The sequence below is a fragment of the Cannabis sativa genome, chromosome 8 (assembly GCF_029168945.1).
Source record: "Cannabis sativa cultivar Pink pepper isolate KNU-18-1 chromosome 8, ASM2916894v1, whole genome shotgun sequence".
Taxonomy (NCBI): Eukaryota; Viridiplantae; Streptophyta; class Magnoliopsida; order Rosales; family Cannabaceae; genus Cannabis; species Cannabis sativa.
This window is the reverse complement of record NC_083608.1, coordinates 35,612,041-35,636,840: the sequence shown is the minus strand read 5'-3', so window position 1 is coordinate 35,636,840 and position 24,800 is coordinate 35,612,041. Positions and strand designations below refer to the sequence as shown.

The window sequence follows — 24,800 nt, the reverse complement described above, 5'->3', positions numbered from 1 at the left end:
TGAAACAATCTTAAATATTTTTTTTAAAATTTAAAGTTCAAACTAATTTTAAAATATCTAGGGTTATTTGAATAATTTTATCAAATTAAATTAAATATCTAATAAATAAATGATTTGAAAATAACCAATTAGATAATTTTAATATCATTTTCTAATCTTATAGTTTAATAAAATTAAAATAACAAAATAAATTAAATTTAAAATAGATATGGTTAGACAATTATTATTTTAAGAATAAAATAATAAATAAATGATAATTTTTCAAATTATATGTCAAAATATCTTAAATTAAGCCTTTTTCAAATTTTTACAAAATTATATAGATTATTTGAATATTTAAAATACTATTTATAAATTTCTGATAGGTAAAATGATATTTGGCCTGGAATATTTATTAAGAATTATGATGAAAGTGGGGAATAGAGAAGGCTTCAAATTCCATAAAAAGTGTAGAGATTTTTGAAGTTGAATCACCTTTGTTTTGTGAATGATGTCTTACTTTTTTGACACGGTGACTTCAAGTCTATCCTATAAGGTTTGAAGTTATTTTCTTAGACTTCAAAATTACATACAAGTGAAACAAAATCTGCAATTTAATGTTGTGGTGTGACTCAGAATAAGGTTCAAAGAGTTCTCGATGCTTCAGGCTTTGTTTGAAGTATCATGCCTTTCAAATATTTGGGTGTCTTGATTTGTGCAACATGTATTTCAGCTGCTGATTGTACAAGTATTATTGAGAAAATGATGTCTCGTATTAGAACATGGAGTTCTCAAAATCTCTCCTATGTTGGGAGAGTTACATTAATTAATTCTATTCTAATTTCGATTCATACTTATTGAGCTCAAATCATGTTGGTTCCAAAAAGTATCTTGAAAGAAATTAATGCTATTTGTAGAGCATTCTTATGGAAAAGATTCGTTGATCATGCTAGTCTGGGGAATGTATCATGGTCTCTTCTTTGTAAACCAAAGAATGAGGTGGATTAGATTTTCAGAATGTTGTCCAATGAAATCAAGCAGCTTTGGATAAATATGTTTGGGATGTGACCTCTAAATATGATAATTTATGGGTAAGATAGGTACATAGTATTTATTTGAAAGGACAGAAATGGTAAGAATATGAATCATCCATTCAAGACAGTTTGTGTTGGAGACAAGTAGTGAAAGTGAAGAAGAAAAAATGAAGCAACTTGACTGAACAACAACTGATTCAGTGCAAATATTCAATCAGTTTTGGCTACTTTGTTTTCTCCTCTTTAGCAGAGAAAGTGAAGTGGTATGGTCAGGTTTGGGGTCGATTCAATATTCCAAAACCAAATATATTTTGTGGTTGACTGTCCTAGATTGATAACATACCAGAGAAAGACTTTTTAGATACAAAATTTGCCAAAAATTGACATGCTTGTTTGTGGGTTGTATATTGAATATATTAAACATCTATTTTTTGAATGTTGTTATAGTAGGCGATGTCTTGATGCAGTCAAGGTGTGGTTATGTAGGTTGGCGTTCTTCAGGTACTTTGGTAAATAAGGTTTTGCCTTGTCTTTGGTAGGTGTAGTTTATTGTCTTTGGAGAAATCGAAACAATGTGTTATGGAACCAACAAGTCACTATATTTTTCATGTTCTTATACATAGTATTCAACAGGTTATTAAGCTTAGATTGATAATGATTAGGCAAAAAAATATGAAACTACAAGATAGATTGTGGATTGAACCGTTATAATGGTCTTTGGTATAGATACATCAGTTTTCAAGCCAATCTTTTGGTGTTGTTAAGGTGTAAATGAGTATTGGTGCAATACATATTTATGACTACTGATTCAACCAAAAAAATAAATAAAAATGTTTACAATATTATTTTTTTAGAGACAGAGTGCATTTTAGTTGTTCAAGCTATTCTTAGTTCGGTATCTATATTCCCCTTGTTCTTCAGTCTTTTGTATTCGCAGATATTTTTGTCTAATGATTATTTTTATTCAAAAAAAAATATATATGTATATACAATTTTATATTCCAAATGAAAGTAGTTAAACTACTATTATATGTATATAAACTATATATATTTTATTTGTTTATAGTAAATAAATTTTATAATTTAGAGATGTTTAACATATTTTTTGGTGTGTATTATCACCATTATTATTCATATAATTATAATAATAAATTAATATTTTATTCATTTATGTATTTTTTAGCAGCAAAATAAATGTGATTTTTATTTTTTGTTCCTTAATTAAAAAAATGACATACAGTATTCTAAATGCTATTTACGAGCCATATATGATTGAGCCCTATATATTTTGAAGATTATAATAGCTGTAATGAAAGTTTTACAAAGATAAAACAAAAAAAAATATACTTTCAGGAAAAATTGTCAAAGTGAGATGTTGTTCTTGTCTTACATAGATTTTATTAATTAAGGGACAAAAATGTAATTAACATAGATAAATTTGGACGAATTTAAGGAAATTTTATTTACACTCTAAAAATTTTTAAAGACACCCCATTTTAATAATTTTTTATTTTATTTAAAATTAATATCTTTAATTATACTAAATTTTTTTAACTTTTTTCTTCCAATTCATATTCTTAAAAAATATACATATCAAACAAAATTAAATTATATTTTAAATATTATGGCAAAAAAATTAAAATAAAAAATTATATGAAATTTTCTTAGAAAAAAAAAATATACATCAGTTAGAAAAAATTATGAAAATGAAATCAAAATAAGTACTGAAATTAACATAAAATAATGTGAAGAAAAAAATTTAAAAAATATTAAGAATACTTTTTAAAAATTATTTAAGTTTATATTTTTTTTTTAATAATGGGGTGTATTTGTTTATTTATGACGTCTCACACTTTTTAAAATCTATTTTTGGCTTAAATTATGTTTATTTTTTAGGATTTTTTTTTTTGAGCAATTTGCGGCGAAACCCCCTTATATTTTAATTTTTATACACTTAACCCCCTTATCTTTTTTTTTTTGTGGCAAAACCCCCTTATGTTTTAATTTTTATACACTTAACCCCCTTATCTTTTTTTTTGGTGGCAAAACCCCCTTATGTTTTAATTTTTATACACTTAACCTCCTTATCTTTTTTTTTTGGTGGCAAAACCCTCTTATGTTTTAATTTTTATACACTTAACCCCTCTATCTTTTGTTTTGGTGGCAAAACCCTTCAGTTTACTTTTCTTTGCAAATTTAAAGTTTTAGTTAAATATTACCGTTAAATACTAACCGGATTACTACTGTATCGACTTCGAGGTTTTACCGTTACATATACAAAGGTGTATACAGTGGTCATCCAGTTGATATTTAACGGTAATATTTAACTGGCGTGTCAAATTTGCAAAGAAAAATAAACATAAGGGGGTTTTGCCACCAAAAAAAAGATAAGGGGGTTAAGTATATAAAAATTAAAACATAAGGGGGTTTTGCCAAAAAAAAAAAAGATAAGGGGGTTAAGCGTATAAAAATTAAAACATAAGGGGGTTTTGCCACCAAAAATAAAGATAAGGGGGTTAAGTGTATAAAAATCAAAACATAAGGGGGTTTCGCCGCAAATTGCTCTTTTTTTTTTTCATTTTTATACTTTAAAATAGTTTTTTTTTTTTTTTTATATTTTTACGAAATTCCACACAGAAACCCCTATAGCAACTAACAGAGCAACCTAAACTGTAACTAAAATCCACATAGTAACTCATATAGAAACCATCGGAGAAACCACAAGAGCAACCCAAACCGTAAATTTGATAAAATAAGTTAAAATCTAATATACGGGATAATTCTTCTATTTATTAAAGGTGTCTAGAGTTTTATGAATTGGATGTTAAAATAAAAGTGGTGAAATGAGTTGAGCGACAAAATTTTATGTTTTATTCTCTCTCAAGAAAGAAAAAAAAATATGTTATGCATTTTATCATGTATTTATTAGGTAATTTTGCATGATGCAACCTTATTAACGCAGATTTTCGTTAACCAAACTTGAGCCTCTCAGTAATGATTTCATACAGAAAAAATAAAAAACTGTAGAAATAAAAATATGAACACAAGGTTTTTTAGTTAAAATTCTGCATAGTCCACGAGTCAATCTTATTCAGATTTCTGATTGTTTTTCAGGGCTTCTCTTGTATGAGTTTTTTTGTCCCTTTTTTGATCTTGTCTACCACTATTTATAATTACATAGTGGTCAGTAAATTATAAAGTTGACTGTAATATGTTTACAATAATCATCCTTAAAATTGTGGGATTTGATTACATATCACGCAGTGTAAATGCAGCTTATGATTTGAAAATTGTATAGCTGTGATTTTTCCGCTTTTACTGGGTCAAAATGATCGTGTTTTAGATCACGTCTTTAATTATCGTTTTTGGAGATGTCTCGACAGAAGCTTGGTTTTAGTGATCTAAATAGCGAGCTAGGGCCATTTTTCCTTCTGAAGTTGACGATGCATGTCTAATGTTGATCGCAGTTCTTAAAGAGTTCTTCGAGGCTCATTTGAATGTTATACTCTGGTTCGCGAGGATTGTAGGCCTTGCTAACGCTAACTGGATGAAGCTTATAAGAAGTCTTCCCATAGCGAGATGAGCACCTCGCTTACTTGTTCTTAAGCCGATCTGACTTTTTAACTTAGTTTTGTTCATTGTATGCTAAGGACTTTCATGATTGATACGTGTCGCTTTCTTTGGTGCCTCGCTATTTGCATTTAGCGACATATGGTTTCTCGCTAATATACTAAGTGCCAGTTTGTACATTGATTCCTCGCCTAAGACCTTACAGTCAGCGGGTTATAAATATACTCTGATACTTATATAATTAATGAGTTATTCCATAAGAAGCAATTGCATCGATTCACATTCCTTTTATCTTGACACGTGTCCACCAACCAAATTTCGGGTATAGCAATTGCCCCTTAAAAAGTTTTTTTTAGTAAAAAGAGCTTTTTAATAATTACAGAGGGCATTTTTGCCAAAATCCTTTCTTGAAAAAAACACATCCTTTGATTCTGGTGGTTGTACGGTTTCGAGGGTCATTATGAATCGTCATTTCATATTCTGCCTGACTCCCAACCGTTAGATTTCCCCATCTTTAGCTTTCTTGTCACTGGACTTTGTCTATAAAAGGGCGGCTTAGGCTTATCATTTTTCACAATATTCTGGCTTTTTAGTGAGATCCAGTTTAAGAATGGATCATCTCTTTCCTGCCAAAATGTCCCTTTTGAGTTCAGAAGTTCATCCTCCCAAACTCATAATACCCAGACGCACCAACCAATTTCCATTTGTTCCCAAGGACTTCAAACCTCAATCGGAGCCGAAAACGATGGATTCCAAGCCTGAGGAGCTTTCGACCAATCCAAACCAGGGGAACCCCGTAGCCCACCATGGGCGATCCTCACAAGTGATCATAGATCTTGTGGGCGATTTAGAAGGTCCTCCTCAGGCTGATAAAGAATTCCAGAGGAAAGTTGGCGTGGTCAGAGAATCCAGCCAACCCAAGACCCAAACCTGTGCCAACCTCTTTCTGGTATCGAGGAATTTCGTGAGGTTGGGAAAGAGATCTCGGCTTCAGGAAATGGGATCTTCTGATGATGAGGAGAATGAGGTCTGTGCAAAGATCAAAGCTCTCTACATGTAGCCGGTCTTTGTCAAGCTATGTGTACTCGGTCTTTCTCCGAGCTACGTGTAGACAGTCTTTATTAGGCTATATGGAGACGATCTTTCTCGAGTTTATCAGCTTCTCCTCTCATCCTTTGTTTAGGAAGATGACTTAATGGTTTGCCCCTAGTGGCATTTTTGTAAAGACAAGTTTGTAACCCGATTTAGGTTTTTTTCTTATCTTAAATGCCTTGTACTATTTTCATTTGAACTTAATACAATTGTGTTTGCTTGTGTTTTTATTCACAATGTAAACAACTATATTTTGATCAAATGTACAGTACTTTTGGATTTTTCCATTGCTCATACTCTTCATGTTTAAGTAGTTGGTGATCTACCAAACTTTTTAATTTTCGAGCAGTTGTTAATTTTGCCTCGCTATAGCAGTTACAATCTGCCTTAAGCAAACTTAAATATAATTTAATGGTTTTATTACTTTTTATATTTTAATTTGCTCGTATGAATAGTTATATTATCTATCTATTTTTTAGGTTCAAGTACTTTTATCAAGGCGTCGTGATACATCGTTTTGTACTTTCTAGCTCGCGAGAACCGTTAGTATTCAGTTTTATACGCGAGTTATAACTTTTGATTTTCCTTTCCCGTCGGATAGGTTTTAAATAAAAAATTATGGTTGTTTGATCCCTTCTTCGTCAAAAAGGTTTGATCAAGGTGTTATAACGATTCGACCCCTCTCTCATCAAAAAGGTTTGGTCAGGGAGTTATAATAGTTCGACTCCACTTTCGTCAAAGAAGTTTAGTCGAGAACTTTGAATTTCAAAAAAAAAAAATTGAAATGGCGGGTTTGCATTATATCATGTATTTCCAGATGAATTTCGATTAATCATACATAAATTCCCCTTAAGTAATTTTTAAAGAATAAACTTTGTAATTACTTAATATAAATGATTCTCTTTATTCATAACTGAAGTTTAAAGTTTACATCAGCAATGCGAGTTACATCATTTATTTCTTGGTAGTAGGGTCGCAAGTGTTCTACGTTCCAATAGTTTTTTGTTAGCGAGCCGTTGAGTCGAGCCAATTTATAAACTCAAACTACTGCTTTGATGACTTGCGGACCCTCCCAATTCGGGTTGAACACTCCTGCTGATGCATCTCTCGTATTTGCAAAGAATCGTCTTAGCACCAAGTCTGAATAGTCTTTTCTTTACTTTTTTGTTGAAGTATCTTGTAACTCGGTGTTGGTATGCTTTGTTGGTGATTTGCGACTCAGTTTGTTTTTCCTCAAGTAGATCCAAGGACAATTTTAAAAGTTCCTGGTTTTCTGCTTGATTATAAAACTCTCTTCTGTGAGTCGATATGTTCACTTCAACAGGCAACATCGCTTCCGAGCCAAATGCTACCGAGAAAGGAGTGTGTCCTGTAGTTGTTGTTGCTATAATTTTAAACACTACGCAAGTATACGCAATCAAGTAGTAAATCTCACACAGGTGAGGTCGATCCCACAGGGAATTAGATTAAGTACCACTAAATTATACTTATGATTCTATTCGGTAAATCGAAAGCAATTATGATTTAAAAACAGTAAAATATGAAAGAAATTCAGAAAACTTAATAACACAATTTAAAGTTGAGCAAGATAGACAATAGGGAGGAGAATCCTGTTGTTGTTTACCCAAATCGTTAATGATTAATTACTATCCTATTCTTGAAGTGAATGACAGATTATGAAACAACCTAGCTCCTTTCAGATCTTCTAGATTCTAAATCACATGTTATCTAATTAATTCCTTAATTAAACTAACATGAAATCAGCATTAAGTAATAATCTACTCGTCACATAAGTCATGCAAATACTTTCGTTTCACATAGAACATTGATTATCTTAATTTTAGCATTCTCAATTCTCACTTTTCAGATTTTGAATTGAGATCATAGAGCATGCACAAGGTGATCAATCTTAAACATGAAATTAAACACAAATTAAGATAATTTCACAAACAAGAATGGAGGAATGGTAATTAAACATTAACTAGGCAAAACATTAAACAACAATCATCATCCTCCCTAAATGGGAAATTTAGTTCAGAAATAAATCCATAACCATTCCTATAGCAATATTCAACATAAATAAATTAAAGAGGAATAGAGAAAGAAACTGTTGGTGGATTGACTCTGGATCTTCACTTTGATTTCCTCTGCTCTTCTTGCCTCTTTCTGCTGTGTTTTAGGGTTCCAAATCGCTTCCCTTGACTTCCAATCGCAGTTTTCTATTTATATCTAACTTTTAGGGTTCGTCGGACAAAAATACCCCTGACCGTACGGACGCTCGCCGCGGCCAAAAGTGGTCTCGCCGCGGCCAAAAGTGCATCAAAAAACTACGTTTCTGCCCAGACTTTCTGGCCGCGGCCATGGAATTCTCGCCGCGGCGAGATGGAATTTTCAGCTTCGACATCTTTTAGTAAAATGGGCATAACTTTCTCATACAAACTCCAAATGGGCTGATTCAAGATGCGTTGGAAAGATAAGAAAGAGATCTAAAACTTTTATGTTTTGACTTTTTCCAAAATATGATCAGAACATAGTCGAATTTAGGCTTGAAGTTTCAGCTTTATTCTCTTTCAAAATTTTCTCTATTTTATAGATCACTGTTTTCCGAAATTTGTCCAATTTATACATTCCAAGTGTTGAAACCTGAAACCAAAGAAAACAAGCGTAATTCTATTCCAAAAACAATAATAAAGAAGAAAAATAACTATAAAATGTGATCCAAAACTTAGGCTAAAAATAGCCTAACAAACTCCCCCAAACTGAATCTTTACTCGCCCTCGAGTAAATCTAAAACTCAAACTGAAATTAAACAATGGAATCGATAACTAAACCTTCAATTGATTGAACTCCCACTACCACCTGCACAACTTCAAGCAAATCAATAACCAGAATTTCAACTCAATAACTCTACGAACTAACTTGGATGCATAATTCAGAAGTAAGCAATCCATACAGGCACAAAACATCGCTTTTGACATTCATATCACAACCATTCTACACTTTCCGACATTCCGCTAACCCATGTTCAATAAGTTTGGATGACATACCTCTCTCCACTAATGTTGACAATTTTTGCTCGGAATCAAAAGGTCTTTTTCGGTTATAATAGCATGGCTTAGGCAAAACGGGTAGATGAGAAGTCATTTAGGTTACATTATACCATAAGCACAATTATACCAAACAAGCACCCACACTTATCCATTTTTTTCTTTTTCATATATCCCAAAGAAGATAGTAAGAGATTGCATATTTTTTCCTATGTGCCTACCCCATTGTTCACAATTGATTCTCAAGAAGCAATTATCACATGTCATTTTTCTCTTTTTTTTCTTCTTTCTCTTTTTTTCAATAGAGGCACAACACATAACAACTATTTAATTTTTTTTTAATCTCTTACTGCAAAAATTATTCCCCCACTTACAACAATTTATCCCCCCCCAAACTTGCTTAAAAGCTTATGGCATAATAAGGTATGTTGAGGGTGAAAGTAGTTAAAGATAACGAATTCAGCTTAGTTAAGTGGTGAAATTTTTTTTAGAATAGGCTAAGGCTCAACTTTGGGTATACTAAGGATAAAACTTTTTTAGGTAGGCTTGAAAGGCTCAATCGATCCAAAGAAAATTTGCCTAAATCATTTTCCAAACAAAAATCAACAAGAATTTCGCTTCAAGAGAGTATGTCAAACAAATTCTATTTCATGTCAAGCCAAATCATTCCACAATCCAAATAGAAAAAAAAAGTGATATGCGTCAAAAATAAATGTTTTACATCTAAATGAACAACCTTCTAATACACATCTAATTCAATTCAAAAAGTTATGACTCAAGCACACAGTTAAGATTTCAATCCATTGCACATGTGAATAACAGTAAGTCAATCAATATTCCAGCTTAGTTATCAACACATGACACTAACAAAAACAAAAACTAAACTAAAAAAAGAAAACATAAACTGAAAAATTGAAAAAAAATTAAATCTCTCCCCCCAAACTAAAGATGCACATTGTCCCCAATGTGACATTAAAGAAAAAGGAAAGGAAACTTACCTGAGTGCCACATCAATAAGCGGTTGACGCCCGTAATAAGCGTCATGCAAGACAACTTGAAAATTGTTGTTGTACTTGCCTTCAAGCTTGGCAAGTGATGAGTTTGAACCAAAATCAGCACCAACAACATAAGACTTTGGATGATAAGCTTGGGGAGATGCCTTTTGTAGCTTGTAGAGGATATAATATGGTGTTGATGAAATATATGAATTCATTGGTGGTTTATTAGTCAATATCATTGATGAAGTCGAATCAATGATGCCATGTTCTTCTTCATCGTCCAATGTCACAGTTTCTACACTTTCATCTAACAACACTTCTTCTTGTTGCTCACTCTCCACTTGGCTATCCATACCCTTGCTTGTGATTTCATATTCAATGAGTTCCTCTTCACAAGGATCTTGATCTTCAATTGTAGGCTCATTATCTTCCTTGTATTCAAATAATGACCCTTCTTCATTGTACCAACAACTCTCATAACTTTCATCATTGGAGTTATTACATTCTGAATCATGAGTCATTGAATTATCACATAAGGATCTCACCATGTCAGTTAAGCGATTAATCTCTCCTGGAAGTGATTGTAGAAGTGATAGTAGTTGCTCCTCTTTTTCAGTTTGTTGGGATGAATTTGGGCAATAAGGTGGGTATTGGTGACTCCAACCCTGAAGTGATGGATCCCAATGCCAGTCGTAATCAAAATCTGCCATGTTATTCAACAGATTTATTACATCATAGCCTCTCATTAATAGAGGTGCTCCAGTTGCCTCTGCTCCATAATCAACCCAACTTCTTGTTTCATCATTAAGCCCATTATAAAAGAGCCACGTAAAACACCCACTTGAGAAAGTGGGATAACATCTCTCTCCAAGCTCTTTAAATCTCCTCCAAGCAGAATAGAATGGTTCATTGTGTTGTTGGGCAAAATCCTCAAGATATAACATCTGGATTTATCTTGCAGGTCAAACTCATAAGTAACACATTAGTAAAATTAAAAGAAAAATAAAACTAAATTAATACTAAAAAAATAAAAAATTGAAACAACAAAATTAATACTAAAACTAAAAAGTAAAACCAAATTAGAACAAAATTTAATTTTTAATAATATTACAAAAATTAATCTAAAAGAAACAGATTAGAAATAAGCAAAAAGAACCAAAGTAGAAGTTAGTATAATTTTATGTAATATCAATCTTTATACAATTCCCCGGCAACGGCGCCAAAAACTTGTTGCTATAATTTTAAACACTACGCAAGTATACGCAATCAAGTAGTAAATCTCACACAGGTGAGGTCGATCCCACAGGGAATTGGATTAAGTACCACTAAATTATACTTATGATTCTATTCGGTAAATCGAAAGCAATTATGATTTAAAAACAGTAAAATATGAAAGAAATTCAGAAAACTTAATAACACAATTTAAAGTTGAGCAAGATGAGACAATAGGGAGGAGAATCCTGTTGTTGTTTACCCAAATCGTTAATGATTAATTACTATCCTATTCTTGAAGTGAATGACAGATTATGAAACAACCTAGCTCCTTTCAGATCTTCTAGATTCTAAATCACATGTTATCTAATTAATTTCTTAATTAAACTAACATGAAATCAGCATTAAGTAATAATCTACTCGTCACATAAGTCATGCAAATACTTTCGTTTCACATAGAACATTGATTATCTTAATTTTAGCATTCTCAATTCTCACTTTTCAGATTTTGAATTGAGATCATAGAGCATGCACAAGGTGATCAATCTTAAACATGAAATTAAACACAAATTAAGATAATTTCACAAACAAGAATGGAGGAATGGTAATTAAACATTAACTAGGCAAAACATTAAACAACAATCATCATCCTCCCTAAATGGGAAATTTAGTTCAGAAATAAATCCATAACCATTCCTATAGCAATATTCAACATAAATAAATTAAAGAGGAATAGAGAAAGAAACTGTTGGTGGATTGACTCTGGATCTTCACTTTGATTTCCTCTGCTCTTCTTGCCTCTTTCTGCTGTGTTTTAGGGTTCCAAATCGCTTCCCTTGACTTCCAATCGCAGTTTTCTATTTATATCTAACTTTTAGGGTTCGTCGGACAAAAATACCCCTGACCGTACGGACGCTCGCCGCGGCCAAAAGTGGTCTCGCCGCGGCCAAAAGTGCATCAAAACTACGTTTACGCTCGGACTTTCGGCCGCGGCCATGGAATTCTCGCCGCGGCGAGATGGAATTTTCAGCTTCGACATCTTTTAGTAAAATGGGCATAACTTTCTCATACGAACTCCAAATGGGCTGATTCAAGATGCGTTGGAAAGATAAGAAAGAGATCTAAAACTTTTATGTTTTGACTTTTTCCAAAATATGATCAGAACATAGTCGAATTTAGGCTTGAAGTTTCAGCTTTATTCTCTTTCAAAATTTTCTCTATTTTATAGATCACTGTTTTCCGAAATTTGTCCAATTTATACATTCCAAGTGTTGAAACCTGAAACCAAAGAAAACAAGCGTAATTCTATTCCAAAAACAATAATAAATAAGAAAAATAACTATAAAATGTGATCCAAAACTTAGGCTAAAAATAGCCTAACAGTTGTCTTCTCGGTAGTTCCTGTGGGCCCAGAGCACCTGAGGTAGCTCATCAACCCATTTGCCTTTGGCAGCGTCTAGCTTCTTCTTGATAGTATCCTTTAGGGTTTTATTAATGGCTTCCACTTGTCCATTTGCCTGAGGCCTAGATATTGACGAGAAGCTTTTGCTAATTTTATTTCTCTCGTAGAATTCAGTGAACAAGTCGCCATCAAATTGGGTTCCATTATCGGATAATATCTTCATGGGAATTCTAAACCTACAGATAATGTTCTTGATAACAAAGTGAGGACTTTCTTGCAAGTTATGGAAACGAGGGGCTCGGCCTCCGTCCATTTAGTGAAGAAGTCGACTGCTACTACCGCATACTTAACTCCTCCTCACCCAGTGGGTAATGCCCCAATTAGGTTAATTCCCCATATAGAAAATGGGTAGGGCGAGATCATCATTCTAAATTCTGTTGGTGGTACGCGAGGTATATTTGAAAACTTTTGACACTTATTGCATTTCTTGACAAACTCGTGTGTGTCCTTATTGATCGTTGGCGAGTAATATACTTGTCTAATGATCTTTTTAGACAGACTTTGCCAGCCCGCATGATCCCCACAGAAGCCTTCATGAATTTCTTGGATGATTTCATTTGCTTCTGCAGGGAGAACACACCGAAGTAGGGGCATTGAGTACCCTCTTCTGTATAGTTTGCCTTCGATAATTGTGTAGCGAAGCACTAAATACAATAGTTTTTGTGCCTCGTTTTTGTCATTTGAAAGTTGTCTGTCGAGTAAATAATTGATAATAGGCATCATCCATGTTGGAGAGCTATCTATCATCTCAGCGTCTTCAGTTTCACATATACTTAGCTCGCTTAGCATCTCTACCGAAACTAAGTTCAATTCATCCAAGTCATTCTGCGAGGCCTGTTTTGCTAAGGCATCGGCGTTGGAGTTTTATTCTCTCGGAATTTGTTTAATTTTACAGCAATCGAATCTTTCCCAGTTCTTTCGAATTTTCTCTAAATACTTCACCATTTTTAAGCCTTTGGCCATGTATTCCCCGAGGACCTGGTTCACGATCAGGTGCGAATCACTATGACAAATGAGATTTTTGACTTTCAATGCCTCTGCTATCTTTAAGTCGGCGATCAAGGTTTCATATTCAGCCTCGTTATTGGATGTGTCAAATTAGAACCTCAGATCATAGTGAATCTTAAAGCCTTCTGGCAATATTAATATTACCCCTGCACCCAAACCCTGTTCGTTGGATGCACCATCCACGTATAACTTCCAAGTTTCTGCGTCTTGCTGATCAGGTGGAATTTCTTCTGGAGCTATACCTTCTATCAAGAAGTCAGCCAAGGCTTGACCCTTAATGGATGTTTGAGTATTGTATGTTATGTCGAACTGCCCCAGTTCAATCGACCATTTTATCAATCTTCCAGAAACATATGGTTTTGATAAAACTTATCTCAAGGGTTGATCGTTTAACACCTTTATGGGGTGAGCCTGGAAGTATTGTCGTAGTTTACAAGACGCATGGAGGACTAGGCACAATGCGAGTTTTTCTAGAGAGGGATATCTGGATTCTGCCCCTAGTAACATTTTACTTACATAGTAAATAGGTTGTTGGTGCTTGCCCTCTTCTCGCACTATGGTTGCACTAATCGCATCTTTCGAGATGGCTAAATAGAGAAACAACGTCTCTCCAGTTATTAGTTTTGCCAAAATTAGAGGCGTTTCTAGATGCCTTTTTATGTTCTAAAAGGCCTCCTCGCACTCTTTTGTCCACTCAAACTTTTTGTTGCCTCGCAATATGTTGAAGAACAGCACACACTTATCAGTTGATTTCAAAATGAATCTGTTAAGTGCAGCCATTCTTCCTGTCAATGCTTGTACTTCCTTTGGCTTTGTCGGTGACACAATGTCTATTAATGCCTTTATTTTTTTAGGATTTACTTTAATACCCCTCGCGTTAACTATGAATCCCAAAAATTTTCCTGAGGAAACCCCAAAGGAAAATTTTTTTGGGTTTAACTTCATGTTATACTTCTTTAATATCTTAAAGCAATCTGCGAGGTCAGAGGTATGATCCTTAATTTTAATTAATTTTACCAACATATTATCGACGTAAACCTCCATATTCTGCCCTATTTGGTTTGCAAACATTTCATTTACCAATCGTTGATACGTTGCCCAGCGTTCTTTAGTCCCAACGACATGACTTTATAACTATAGAGTCCTATGTTGGTTACAAAGCTTGTATATTCCTGTTCTGAGACATACATTTTTATCTGGTTATATAAAGAATATGCGTCCATAAATGACATAAGCTCGTGCCCAGCAGCTGTATCCACTAACTGGTCGATCCTGGGAAGTGAGAAATAGTCTTTTTGGCACGCCTTATTCAGATCGAAGAAGTCAATAAAAGTTGTCCAAGTTCTGTTGGGCTTCGAGACGAGAACAGGATTGGCTATCCACGAGGGATAAAACACCTCGCGTATAAAGTCGTTAACTAACAACTTGTCCACTTCCTATTTTAGTGCCCCTTGCCTCTCAGAATCTCATTTTCTGTCTCTTCGCTGGGTAACTTGGATCAACATTTAAATGACGACAGATAATATTAGGGTCGATCCCTATCATATCTCCATAGTTCCAGGCGAACTGATCTTGATTCGCCTCCAAAAAGGTTATTAGCTGCTATTTGAGCTTCTCGTCCAGGTTTTTCCCAATGTATACACGCTTTGTGGGATTTCCTGGATCGAGAATGACCTCTTCCAATTCCTCAATTAGTTTTAGCAGGTTTTTCTCATCTTGAACTCAAGGGTCAAAATCTTCGTCTTTCTGTTCCGTTTCTTCTGCCAAGATCGCCATCAACTAATGACCGACTTTTCTATGCTATAGCTCTATCCAATAGCAATCGTGAGCCAGCATCTGGTTTCCACGCACCACTCCCTTGCCATTTGGTGTTTGGAATTTCAAGGATAGGGGCTTGATCGAACTGACTGCCCCTAGTCCGATTAGTGTTGGATGACCCAATAATATGTTATAAGCCGAGGGCAGGTCGACAGCATCTTGCATAATAGTAGCAGATAAAGGTGCCTCACCTAAAGTTAATGCAAGCTCAATTATGCCAAGGCTAGTGACGCTGTCTTTGGTGAATTCGTAAAGGTTCACCATATATGGCCTTAATTTGGCTTTTTCGAGCCCCATTTTCTTTAGAGTCTCCTTGTAAAGGATATTTACCGAACTCCCATTGTATATTAATACTCTCTTGATCCTTTTATTGGTGAGTTGAATGGTTATCACCAATGGATCGACGTAAGGATATCTCACATTTTTCTCATCTTCCTCCGTGAATGTAATGGGAGGCTCCTCGGTTTTCACCTTCTTGGAAGGTTCTAGGGCAAAGGCCGACTGCTCATTCTTTATCTCTTTCACATATCTTTTCTGGGCATTATTACTTTCCCCTGGGATATGTGGCCCTCCCGAAATAACCAAGATGTCCTCTCCCTCAATAGGAATAGGTTGTAACCCCTGGTTGTTTGGGTGATTTGGAAGACTGGGCTGGTTATATCCCTGGCCCTGTCTTTTCACGTACTGCTTAAAATGGCCTTGAGCGATGAGACTTTCTATCTCATCTTTCAATTGGCGACATTCGTCGGTCGTATGCCCGATATCCTTATGGAATTTACAATACTTATTAGGATCTCTCTTACTCCTTGAAATCCTCATGGGCTTAGGCTTGCTGAAGGTAACCTTTTGCTCATGTGCGAGGTATATATTCTCCTGAGTTTCATTAAGCTCCGTATAAATAGTATACACTGGCACGTATTTGTCATGCTTCTTTTGTTTCTTTCTATCCTTCGACGGCTCCTTAATTCTGTCCTTTCTCTTCGAACCAGAAGCCCCCGAGTTATCAATTCTTGTGGAAACTGTACCTGTTGAAACATTTCTGGGGTTGCTTCCCGAGCTTATTTTCAACAGATTCATTTCCTTTCGAGCTTCTTCCTTTTGAACGAACACCTCAGCCCTTTCGTTGAACTCAGTGATGCTTCTCACCGGACAACTTTATAAGTCATCCCACAACTCGCCCCTACGGTTAATGGATCAATATAGATCCTCGCCTGAAGGGCTGTAAGTTGCGTGCTATCATTCAAATTCCTAACCCTAGCTGCAACCGTGCTAAAATGACTTAAGTACGCCTTAAGTGTCTCGTCGGGCTGCTGCTTTATATTGGTTAGTGAGGCCGCTTCGGGTCATCTATCCCTAGCAGCCTAGAACTGTTTCTTGAAATCCCTGGACAGTTGCTCCTAGGAAATTATCGAATGATGAGTAAACTTGTTAAAGTAGCTACTTGCTGCTCCAACAAGCAAGGTGGGGAATAAAATACATCGTAAATTGTTTGTCACATTACTCACTCGCATATTGTGTTAAAGTTATTCAAATGCGAGACCAGATCTGTGGTTCTGTCATATGACGAGACATGCGGGTTTTTGAATCTCAAAGTAAAAGGGTTATTCATTATGTCTGGATGATACAACTCAAGCTCCTCGTCAGAGTCGTATCCAGATAGCTTCCCTAATTCCCCCACTTGATATCTCTTGAACTTGTCCTTCAGCTCGTTTATCTGCAATTGGATTGGATCCTCTTGCTTTGGACCAAGCTATTGGCGAAGGTCAGAATTCTGCACATTTAAGTGCTCTCGCAGATCCGATTGGGAGTAATTATTGGCAGATCTTGTCTTACTCACAGATCGCGTCCTACTCATAGACTTTGTCTTTGAGTGGCTCACAGATTTACTGGTTCCCATACTTTATCGATCATTAGCTCGTTGAATACTTTCTCTTCTTCGAGTTGATCGACTATGGGTTCTTGACCGCCTCGAAGTCACACTTGCTTCTTCACGCTCTGTTCTTTCCTCCCAAGAGCAGTTTGTCGTATTTCCCCCATCTGGGTTTGTATGAGCCCTCACTCTATGGGTTTGGGAAGAACGTTGGTGATTTCTAAGAGGTGACGTCTGTTCCCCCGATTGAGTCCCAAGATCCTCCTCATTCTCATGAGGGATTTCTGGTTCATCAGTTTCTGGTTGTCTCCCATCTAGCTAGTCGTTCTAATTTTCAGGGGGTGTCTCATTTTCCCTGGGTTGTTCTTCTCGGGCTTTTTCCTATCTCCTGGTTCATGAGCCATGAGGTCTGCCTCGTGGTCTTCTCACTACAAATTCAGGTTGATTTTGAGCATTCGTCCCCTGTGTCACCCTGGCTGAGGCTGCATCACGCTCTAACTCAGCGTTTTGACGTTGCGCCTCTTCCAAACGACGTCTTAGGCGGCGTTTTTCCGTTTCATAAGCTCCTTCTCCCACAGATTGGGCACCTCCACGATTGAGCTCTTCATCCCTCATCCTGCGGTTCTGACCATTCCCACGCTGAGTTCTCCTTGAGTGTGTTGTCTATGTACTAGGACCAACATCGGGTCGAGTTCTTCAGGAACGTGTGGTCCGTGCACTGGGGCCACCCTCAGGTTGAGCCCTCCTGGAATGGGTGGTCCTTCTGGACTGCGGGTTGGTAAATCTTTTGGAGCCCATGGGCTCTTTCCCAGAACGATGATTGGTTTCCTCATGTGGGGTGTTAAAATTTTTTGGGTTTTCAGCCATGAAGGAGGTGGTTTTTCTTCAAAAGAAGGGAGGGTTTTTTCTGAGCTTTATTTTTTTTACAGAGGCTCTCAATGAAAGCACCAAACTGTTAACGCAGATTTTCGTTAACCAAACTTGAGCCTCTCAGTAATGATTTCATACAGAAAAAATAAAAAACTGTAGAAATAAAAATATGAACACAAGGTTTTTTAGTTAAAATTCTGCATAGTCCACGAGTCAATCTTATTCAGATTTCTGATTGTTTTTCAAGGCTTCTCTTGTATGAGTTTTTTTGTCCCTTTTTTGATCTTGTCTACCACTATTTATAATTACATAGTGGTCAGTAAATTATAAAGTTGACTGTAATATGTTTACAATAATCATCCTTAAAATTGTGGGATTTGATTACATATCACGCAGTGTAAATGCAGTTTACGATTTGAAAATTGTATAGCTGTGATTTTTCCGCTTTTACTGGGTCAAAATGATCGTGTTTTAGATCACGTCTTTAATTATCGTTTTTGGAGATGTCTCGACAGAAGCTTGGTTTTAGTGATCTAAATAGCGAGCTAGGGCCATTTTTCCTTCTGAAGTTGACGATGCATGTCTAATGTTGATCGCAGTTCTTAAAGAGTTCTTCGAGGCTCATTTGAATGTTATACTCTGGTTCGCGAGGATTGTAGGCCTTGCTAACGCTAACTGGATGAAGCTTATAAGAAGTCTTCCCATAGCGAGATGAGCACCTCGCTTACTTGTTCTTAAGCCGATCTGACTTTTTAACTTAGTTTTGTTCATTGTATGCTAAGGACTTTCATGATTGATACGTGTCGCTTTCTTTGGTGCCTCGCTATTTGCATTTAGCGACATATGGTTTCTCGCTAATATACTAAGTGCCAGTTTTTTACGTGGTTTTGCAGTTAAAATTCTACATAGTCCACGAGTCAATCTTATTCAGATTTCTGATTGTTGTCCCGGGCTTCTCTTGTATGAGTTTTTTCGTCCCTTTTTAGATCTTATCTGCCACTATTTATAATTACGTAGTGGTCAGTAAATTACAAAGTTGACTGTAATATGTTTACAACAATCATCCCTAAAATCATGAGATTTGATTACATATCACGCAGTGTAAATGCGGTTTATGATTTTAAAATCGTATATCTGTGATTTTTTTTCTTTTACTGGGTTAAAATGGTCGTGTTTTAGATCACATCTTTAATTATCGTTTCTGGAGATGTCTCGAAAGAAGCTTGGTTTCAGTGAACTAAATAGCGAGCTGGGGCTATTTTTCCTTCTGAAGTCGACGATGCATGTCTGATGTCGATCTCGGTTCTTAAAGAGTTCTTCGAGGCTTATTTGAATGTTATATTCTGGCTCGCCAGGATTGTAGGCCTTGCTAACGCTAACTAGATGAAGCTTTTAAGAAGTCTTCCCATAGCGAGATGGGCACCTCCCTTGCTTGTTCTTGAGTCGATCTGACTTTCGCACTTACTTTGTTCATTTTACGCTAAGGACTTTTACGATTGATACGTGTCGCTTTCTTTGGTGCCTTGCTATTCACATTTAGCGACATATGGTTTCTCATAAATATACTAAGTGCCAGTTTATACATTGATTCCTCGCCTAAGACCTTACATTCAGCGGGTTACAAATATAGTCTGATACTTATATAATTAATGAGTTATTTCATAAAAAGCAATTGCATCGATTCACATACCCTTTATCTTGACACATGTCTTCCAACCTAATTTCGGGTATAACAAATCTAAAAGTGCTGAAGCTTGGGCATTATCACAAGCACTGCATTGGTGTCAAGACAATCAAATATTAATCCACCAGGTGGAGACTAACTAGCTGAACCTTGTCTGGGACATCAAATCTCAAGAAAGTATCATCACCGATTGTGGAGTTCTTATTGATGCTCTTAAAGATGTGTTAATTCCTTTCCCAACTATTTTCCTTTTTCATATCAATCGATAAAGGAATACAACTACTCATAATCTTACCCAAGTGTCTATTAGGTTAGTTAACACTTGGATTTGGTCTGAAAGTGATCCCTTTCTTTGCTCGTTGTGATTTGACGAGTCACTCTTCTCTAAAAAAACATCAATATCATAAAGTATAAGCAATTAATATACACAAATTTATAAAATGAATATATTATAACAAGAAATATAATATGGTTGTATAAATGCATATTACAAATTGACTATGTAGCTTTTTTTTTTAGAATTGAGATATGATATTATAAATAGTTATGTAATAAAAATGTATAGTACTATTATAGTAATTTTGTATCTTTTATAATATACTAATTAAAAAGCTTAAAAAATAGTACTTTGTATAAAATTTTAAAATATATAATAACCATATAATAGAAGTTTGGTTAATTATCTAGTATAAAATATAACTGATATTAGTACTAAACATAAAAAAAAATTGCAATGTAGTTCCAATACATTCCATAAAAAAAACAAAACACACACGCACAATACCATTAAAATATTGAACATGATTTATTAGATCACCACAATGTTGAAATATATAAACAAACAAATGGTAGAAAATCTCCTTAGTAAGAAGTAATATCTTGATTTTATTACTTCTTTGGTAGGTACACATAATATCCAAGGTACTAAACAAATAACATCAAACATTAATAATAAAAATAACGAGAACATCTTTATTTTTATTTATTTGATTAACCTTTCCTTTTTGTAAGTTCAAAACCTGGTAAGTAATTGACCAAACCAATTTTCTCTTAGAAGTTAATCAAATACGAGACGTGATGAATTTAAGCGGGACACTGAAATCCAGGTGGAGGAGTCTTCCCACAGTCAGCGAGAACTTGAAGAGCAATTGGGATGATAACATTAACGTTAAGGAGCTTAGCCTTAATAGAAGTACATAGACAAACTGCTGCGTCTAAGTCTACCAAGCCTTTAAGCACTGGACAACACTTGTCCTTTGCACTTCCCCCGATACCTATATTGACCAAACCGCCCAAAACATCCACACACGCCCCGAGCTTTAGAGTGTCTATGGGACACGTTTCCTGCGTTGGAGACGGTGGAGGACACACCGAAGGAGGGGGCTTAGGAGTCACAGGCTCTGGTGTTGAAGGAGGGGGCTTAGGTACCACAGGTTCTGGTGTGGTAGGAGGTGGTTTTGGTATAATAGGTGAAGGTGTGGAAGGAGGTGGTTTTGGCACAACAGGTGTTGGTGTAGTAGGAGGTGGTTTTGGCACAACAGGTGACGGTGTGGTAGGAGGTGGTTTTGGCACAATAGGTGACGGTGTGGTAGGAGGTGGTTTTGGTATAACAGGTTCGGGTGTTGAAGGAGGGGGTTTAGGTACCACAGGTTCCGGTGTGGTAGGAGGTGGTTTCGGTACAACAGGCGATGGTGTGGTAGGAGGTGGTTTAGGTATAACAGGGGTTGGTGTTAGAGGAGGAGGTACAACCGGTGATGGCATTGAAGGAGGAGGCTTTGGAACCACGGGTTCTGGTGTTGAAGGAGGGGGTTTAGGTACCACAGGTGTCGGTGTGGTAGGAGGTGGTTTTGGTACAATAGGTGATGGTGTGGAAGGAGGTGGTTTTGGTACCACAGGTGATGGTGTGGCAGGAGGTGGTTTTGGTATCACAGGGGTTGGTGTCAAAGGAGGAGGCTTAGGCACAACGGGTGATGGCATTGAAGGAGGAGGCTTAGGAACCACGGGTTCTGGTGTTGAAGGAGGGGGTTTAGGTACCACAGGTGTTGGTGTGGTAGGAGGTGGTTTTGGTAGAATAGGTGACGGTGTGGAAGGAGGTGGTTTTGGTACCACAGGTGTCGGTGTGGTAGGAGGTGGCTTTGGTACAACAGGTGACGGTGTGGTAGGAGGTGGCTTTGGTACAATAGGTGACGGTGTGGTAGGAGGTGGCTTTGGTACAACAGGTGACGGTGTGGTAGGAGGTGGCTTTGGTACAACAGGTGATGGTGTGGTAGGAGGTGGTTTCGGAACAATTGGTGTTGGTGTCAAAGGAGGAGGTTTAGGTATCACTGGCACTGGCACCGAAGGTGGGGGCTTAGGAACCACCGGTGCTGGAGTCAAAGGAGGAGGCTTAGGTATCACGGGCACTGGTGTTGAAGGAGGCGGCTTAGGAACCACTGGAGTAGGCACTGATGGAGGGGGCTTTGGCATCACAGGTGCTGGCGTTAACGGAGGGGGCATAGGAACCACCGGTGTTGGCGTGGAAGGAGGGGGCTTAGGTAGCACTGGTGTTGGCGTGGAAGGAGGGGGCTTAGGTAGTACAGGTACTGGCGTGGAAGGAGGAGGCTTAGGAACCACCGGTGCTGGCGTCATAGGAGGAGGTTTAGGTACCACTGGTACTGGCGTAGATGGAGGAGGCTTAGGAACCACTGGTGTTGGTGTGGATGGAGGTGGCTTGGGTATCACAGGCACTGGTGTTGAAGGAGGGGGCTTAGGAACCACTGGCACTGGAGTGGAAGGAGGGGGCTTAGGAACTACCGGTGTTGGCATCAAAGGAGGAGGCTTGGGTACCACTGGCGCTGGCGTAGATGGAGGAGGCTTAGGAACAACTGGTGTTGGTGTCGAAGGAGGAGGCTTTGGAACCACTGGTACAGGCGTTGATGGAGGGGGCTTTGGAATCACAGGTGCGGGCGTTGTTGGAGGAGGCATAGGGACCACTGGCATTGGTGTGGAAGGAGGAGGCTTAGGTACTACTGGTGTTGGTGTTGATGGAGGGGGCTTAGGTATCACAGGAACTGGCGTGGAAGGAGGGGGCTTAGGTACTACTGGTGCTGGCGTAGAGGGAGGGGGTTTAGGAACCACTGGTGCTGGCGTGGAGGGAGGAGGCTTAGGAATCACCGGGGTAGGTGTTGATGGAGGGGGCTTTGGAACTACAGGAGCAGGAATTGATGGAGGAGGCTTTGGAACCACAGGCACAGGCGTTGATGGAGGGGGTTCAGGAACCACAGGCATAGGCGTTAATGGAGGGGGCTTAGGGACCACTGGCACTGGTGTGGTAGGTGTGGTAGGAGGAGGTTTAGGTACTATTGGTGATGGTGTTGAAGGAGGGGGATTAGGTATTATGGGCACAGGCGTAGAAGGAGGGGGTTTAGGAACCACTGGTGCTGGTGTCACTGGAGGAGGATTAGGTAGCACTGGCTCTGGCGTGGATGGAGGGGGCTTAGGAACTACTGGTGCTGGTGTCGAAGGAGGGGGCTTCGGTATAACAGGCACTGGTGTCGAAGGAGGCGGCTTAGGAATTGGGGTAGGAATTGATGGAGGGGGCTTTGGAATCACTGGCTCAGGCGTTGATGGAGGGGGTTTAGGAATCACTGGCGTAGGTGTTGATGGAGGAGGCTTCGGAACTACCGGAATAGGTGTCGATGGTGGTGGCTTTGGAACTACAGGTGCAGGCGTTGATGGAGGGGGCTTAGGAATCACTGGCACAGGCGCTGATGGAGGAGGCTTTGGAACTACTGGAGTAGGTGTCGACGGAGGAGGCTTTGGAACTACAGGCGTAGGCGTTGATGGAGGGGGCTTGGGAACCTCTGGTGTCGAAGGAGGTGGCTTAGGAACCACTGGTGTTGGTGTCATAGGAGGAGGCTTTGGTACCACTGGTGGTGATGTTGAAGGAGGGGGCTTAGGGACTATTGGGGTAGGAGTTGATGGAGGGGGCTTTGGAACTACTGGAGTAGGTGTTGATGGAGGAGGTTTTGGAATTATAGGTGCAGGTGTTGATGGAGGGGGCTTGGGAACCTCTGGTGTTGGCATCGAAGGAGGGGGCTTAGGAATCACTGGTGCTGGCGTTAGAGGAGGAGGCTTAGGTACTACTGGCGTTGGCGTGGATGGAGGGGGCTTTGGAACCACTGGGACAGGCGTTGATGGAGGGGGCTTTGGAATCACTGGCGTAGGTGTTAATGGAGGGGGCTTTGGAATTACTGGAGTAGGTGTCGATGGAGGAGGCTTTGGAACCACAGGCACTGGCGTTGATGGAGGGGGTTTAGGAACCTCTGGTGTCGGCGTCAAAGGAGGGGGCTTAGGTAAGACCGGTGTTGGTGTTGATGGAGGGGGCTTTGGTGCAACTGGGGGTGGCTTTGGAATGGTTGGTGGTGGTTGTACAGCTGGCGGTTTGACGTGGGGAGGCTTGGGAGGGTGCACAATGGGCGGTTTGGGAGAATGTGGTGGTGGTTTTGGCTTGTACGGAGGATGTGGTTTGACATGGGGAGGGTGTGGTTTGACATGGGGAGGGTGTTTTGGTGGTTTAGGATGAGATGGGTGTTTTGGTGGGTGTTTAGGAGGGTATTCTGGTGGTGGACAGTAGGGTCTAGCAAGGGAAGTGAGTAAGGTACCCAAATTGAGAAGGAGGAGGAAGGTGGTTGCTAGAACATACTTTCCCATTTTTAGTTATTATGGTTACTAAGTGTTGTAATGTAATGTATACCCTCCTCACTCTCTCCAGAGAGAAGAAAGCAAGGTAGTGAAATGTTGAGAACTCTCTGCTAGAGAAGGTCCTTAAATAGTAGAGACTAGGATATTTTTCAACTAGTAGGCTAGGTGTGGTATGGGATTGTATATGTAGTGACAAAGTGAGCCAGATACGGCTTTATACTTGATATGATGATAGAGAAAAGAAATGCCGGTTTTTGATTGTTAGCTAATAAAAATCTGTTTGTACAGCTGTAATATTTTTGTTCAATGATAGTTTGTTACTTTCAAGGTCATCGTCGTGTTATAGTAACTAATTATAAGAAGTTACGTCCATATTAATTTTACACTGACACATTTATATAGATGACGTTAAGATAGATCGTCTGTTCATAATGTCACGTTAATGAAGATTTAAGAATTAGCAAGAACATATA

At 37.9% G+C, this 24,800-nt stretch overlaps 1 protein-coding gene across 1 annotated transcript; it reads right to left on the bottom strand.

Annotated features, from left to right (window-relative positions):
• Nucleotides 1-20,425: 20,425 nt before the first annotated feature.
• Nucleotides 20,426-24,465, bottom strand: LOC115700185 (uncharacterized). Its single transcript, XM_061102869.1, has one exon. It carries the CDS (start codon nucleotides 24,334-24,336, stop codon nucleotides 20,728-20,730), a length of 3,609 nt encoding a protein of 1,202 aa, XP_060958852.1. The 5' UTR covers nucleotides 24,337-24,465; the 3' UTR covers nucleotides 20,426-20,727.
• Between the last annotated feature and the right edge of the window lie 335 nt (nucleotides 24,466-24,800).

What these genes read in the sequence shown, in the direction of transcription:
- LOC115700185 (XM_061102869.1), bottom strand. Translation starts at nt 24,336, where the DNA reads ATGGGAAAGTATGTTCTAGCAACCACCTTCCTCCTCCTTCTCAATTTG.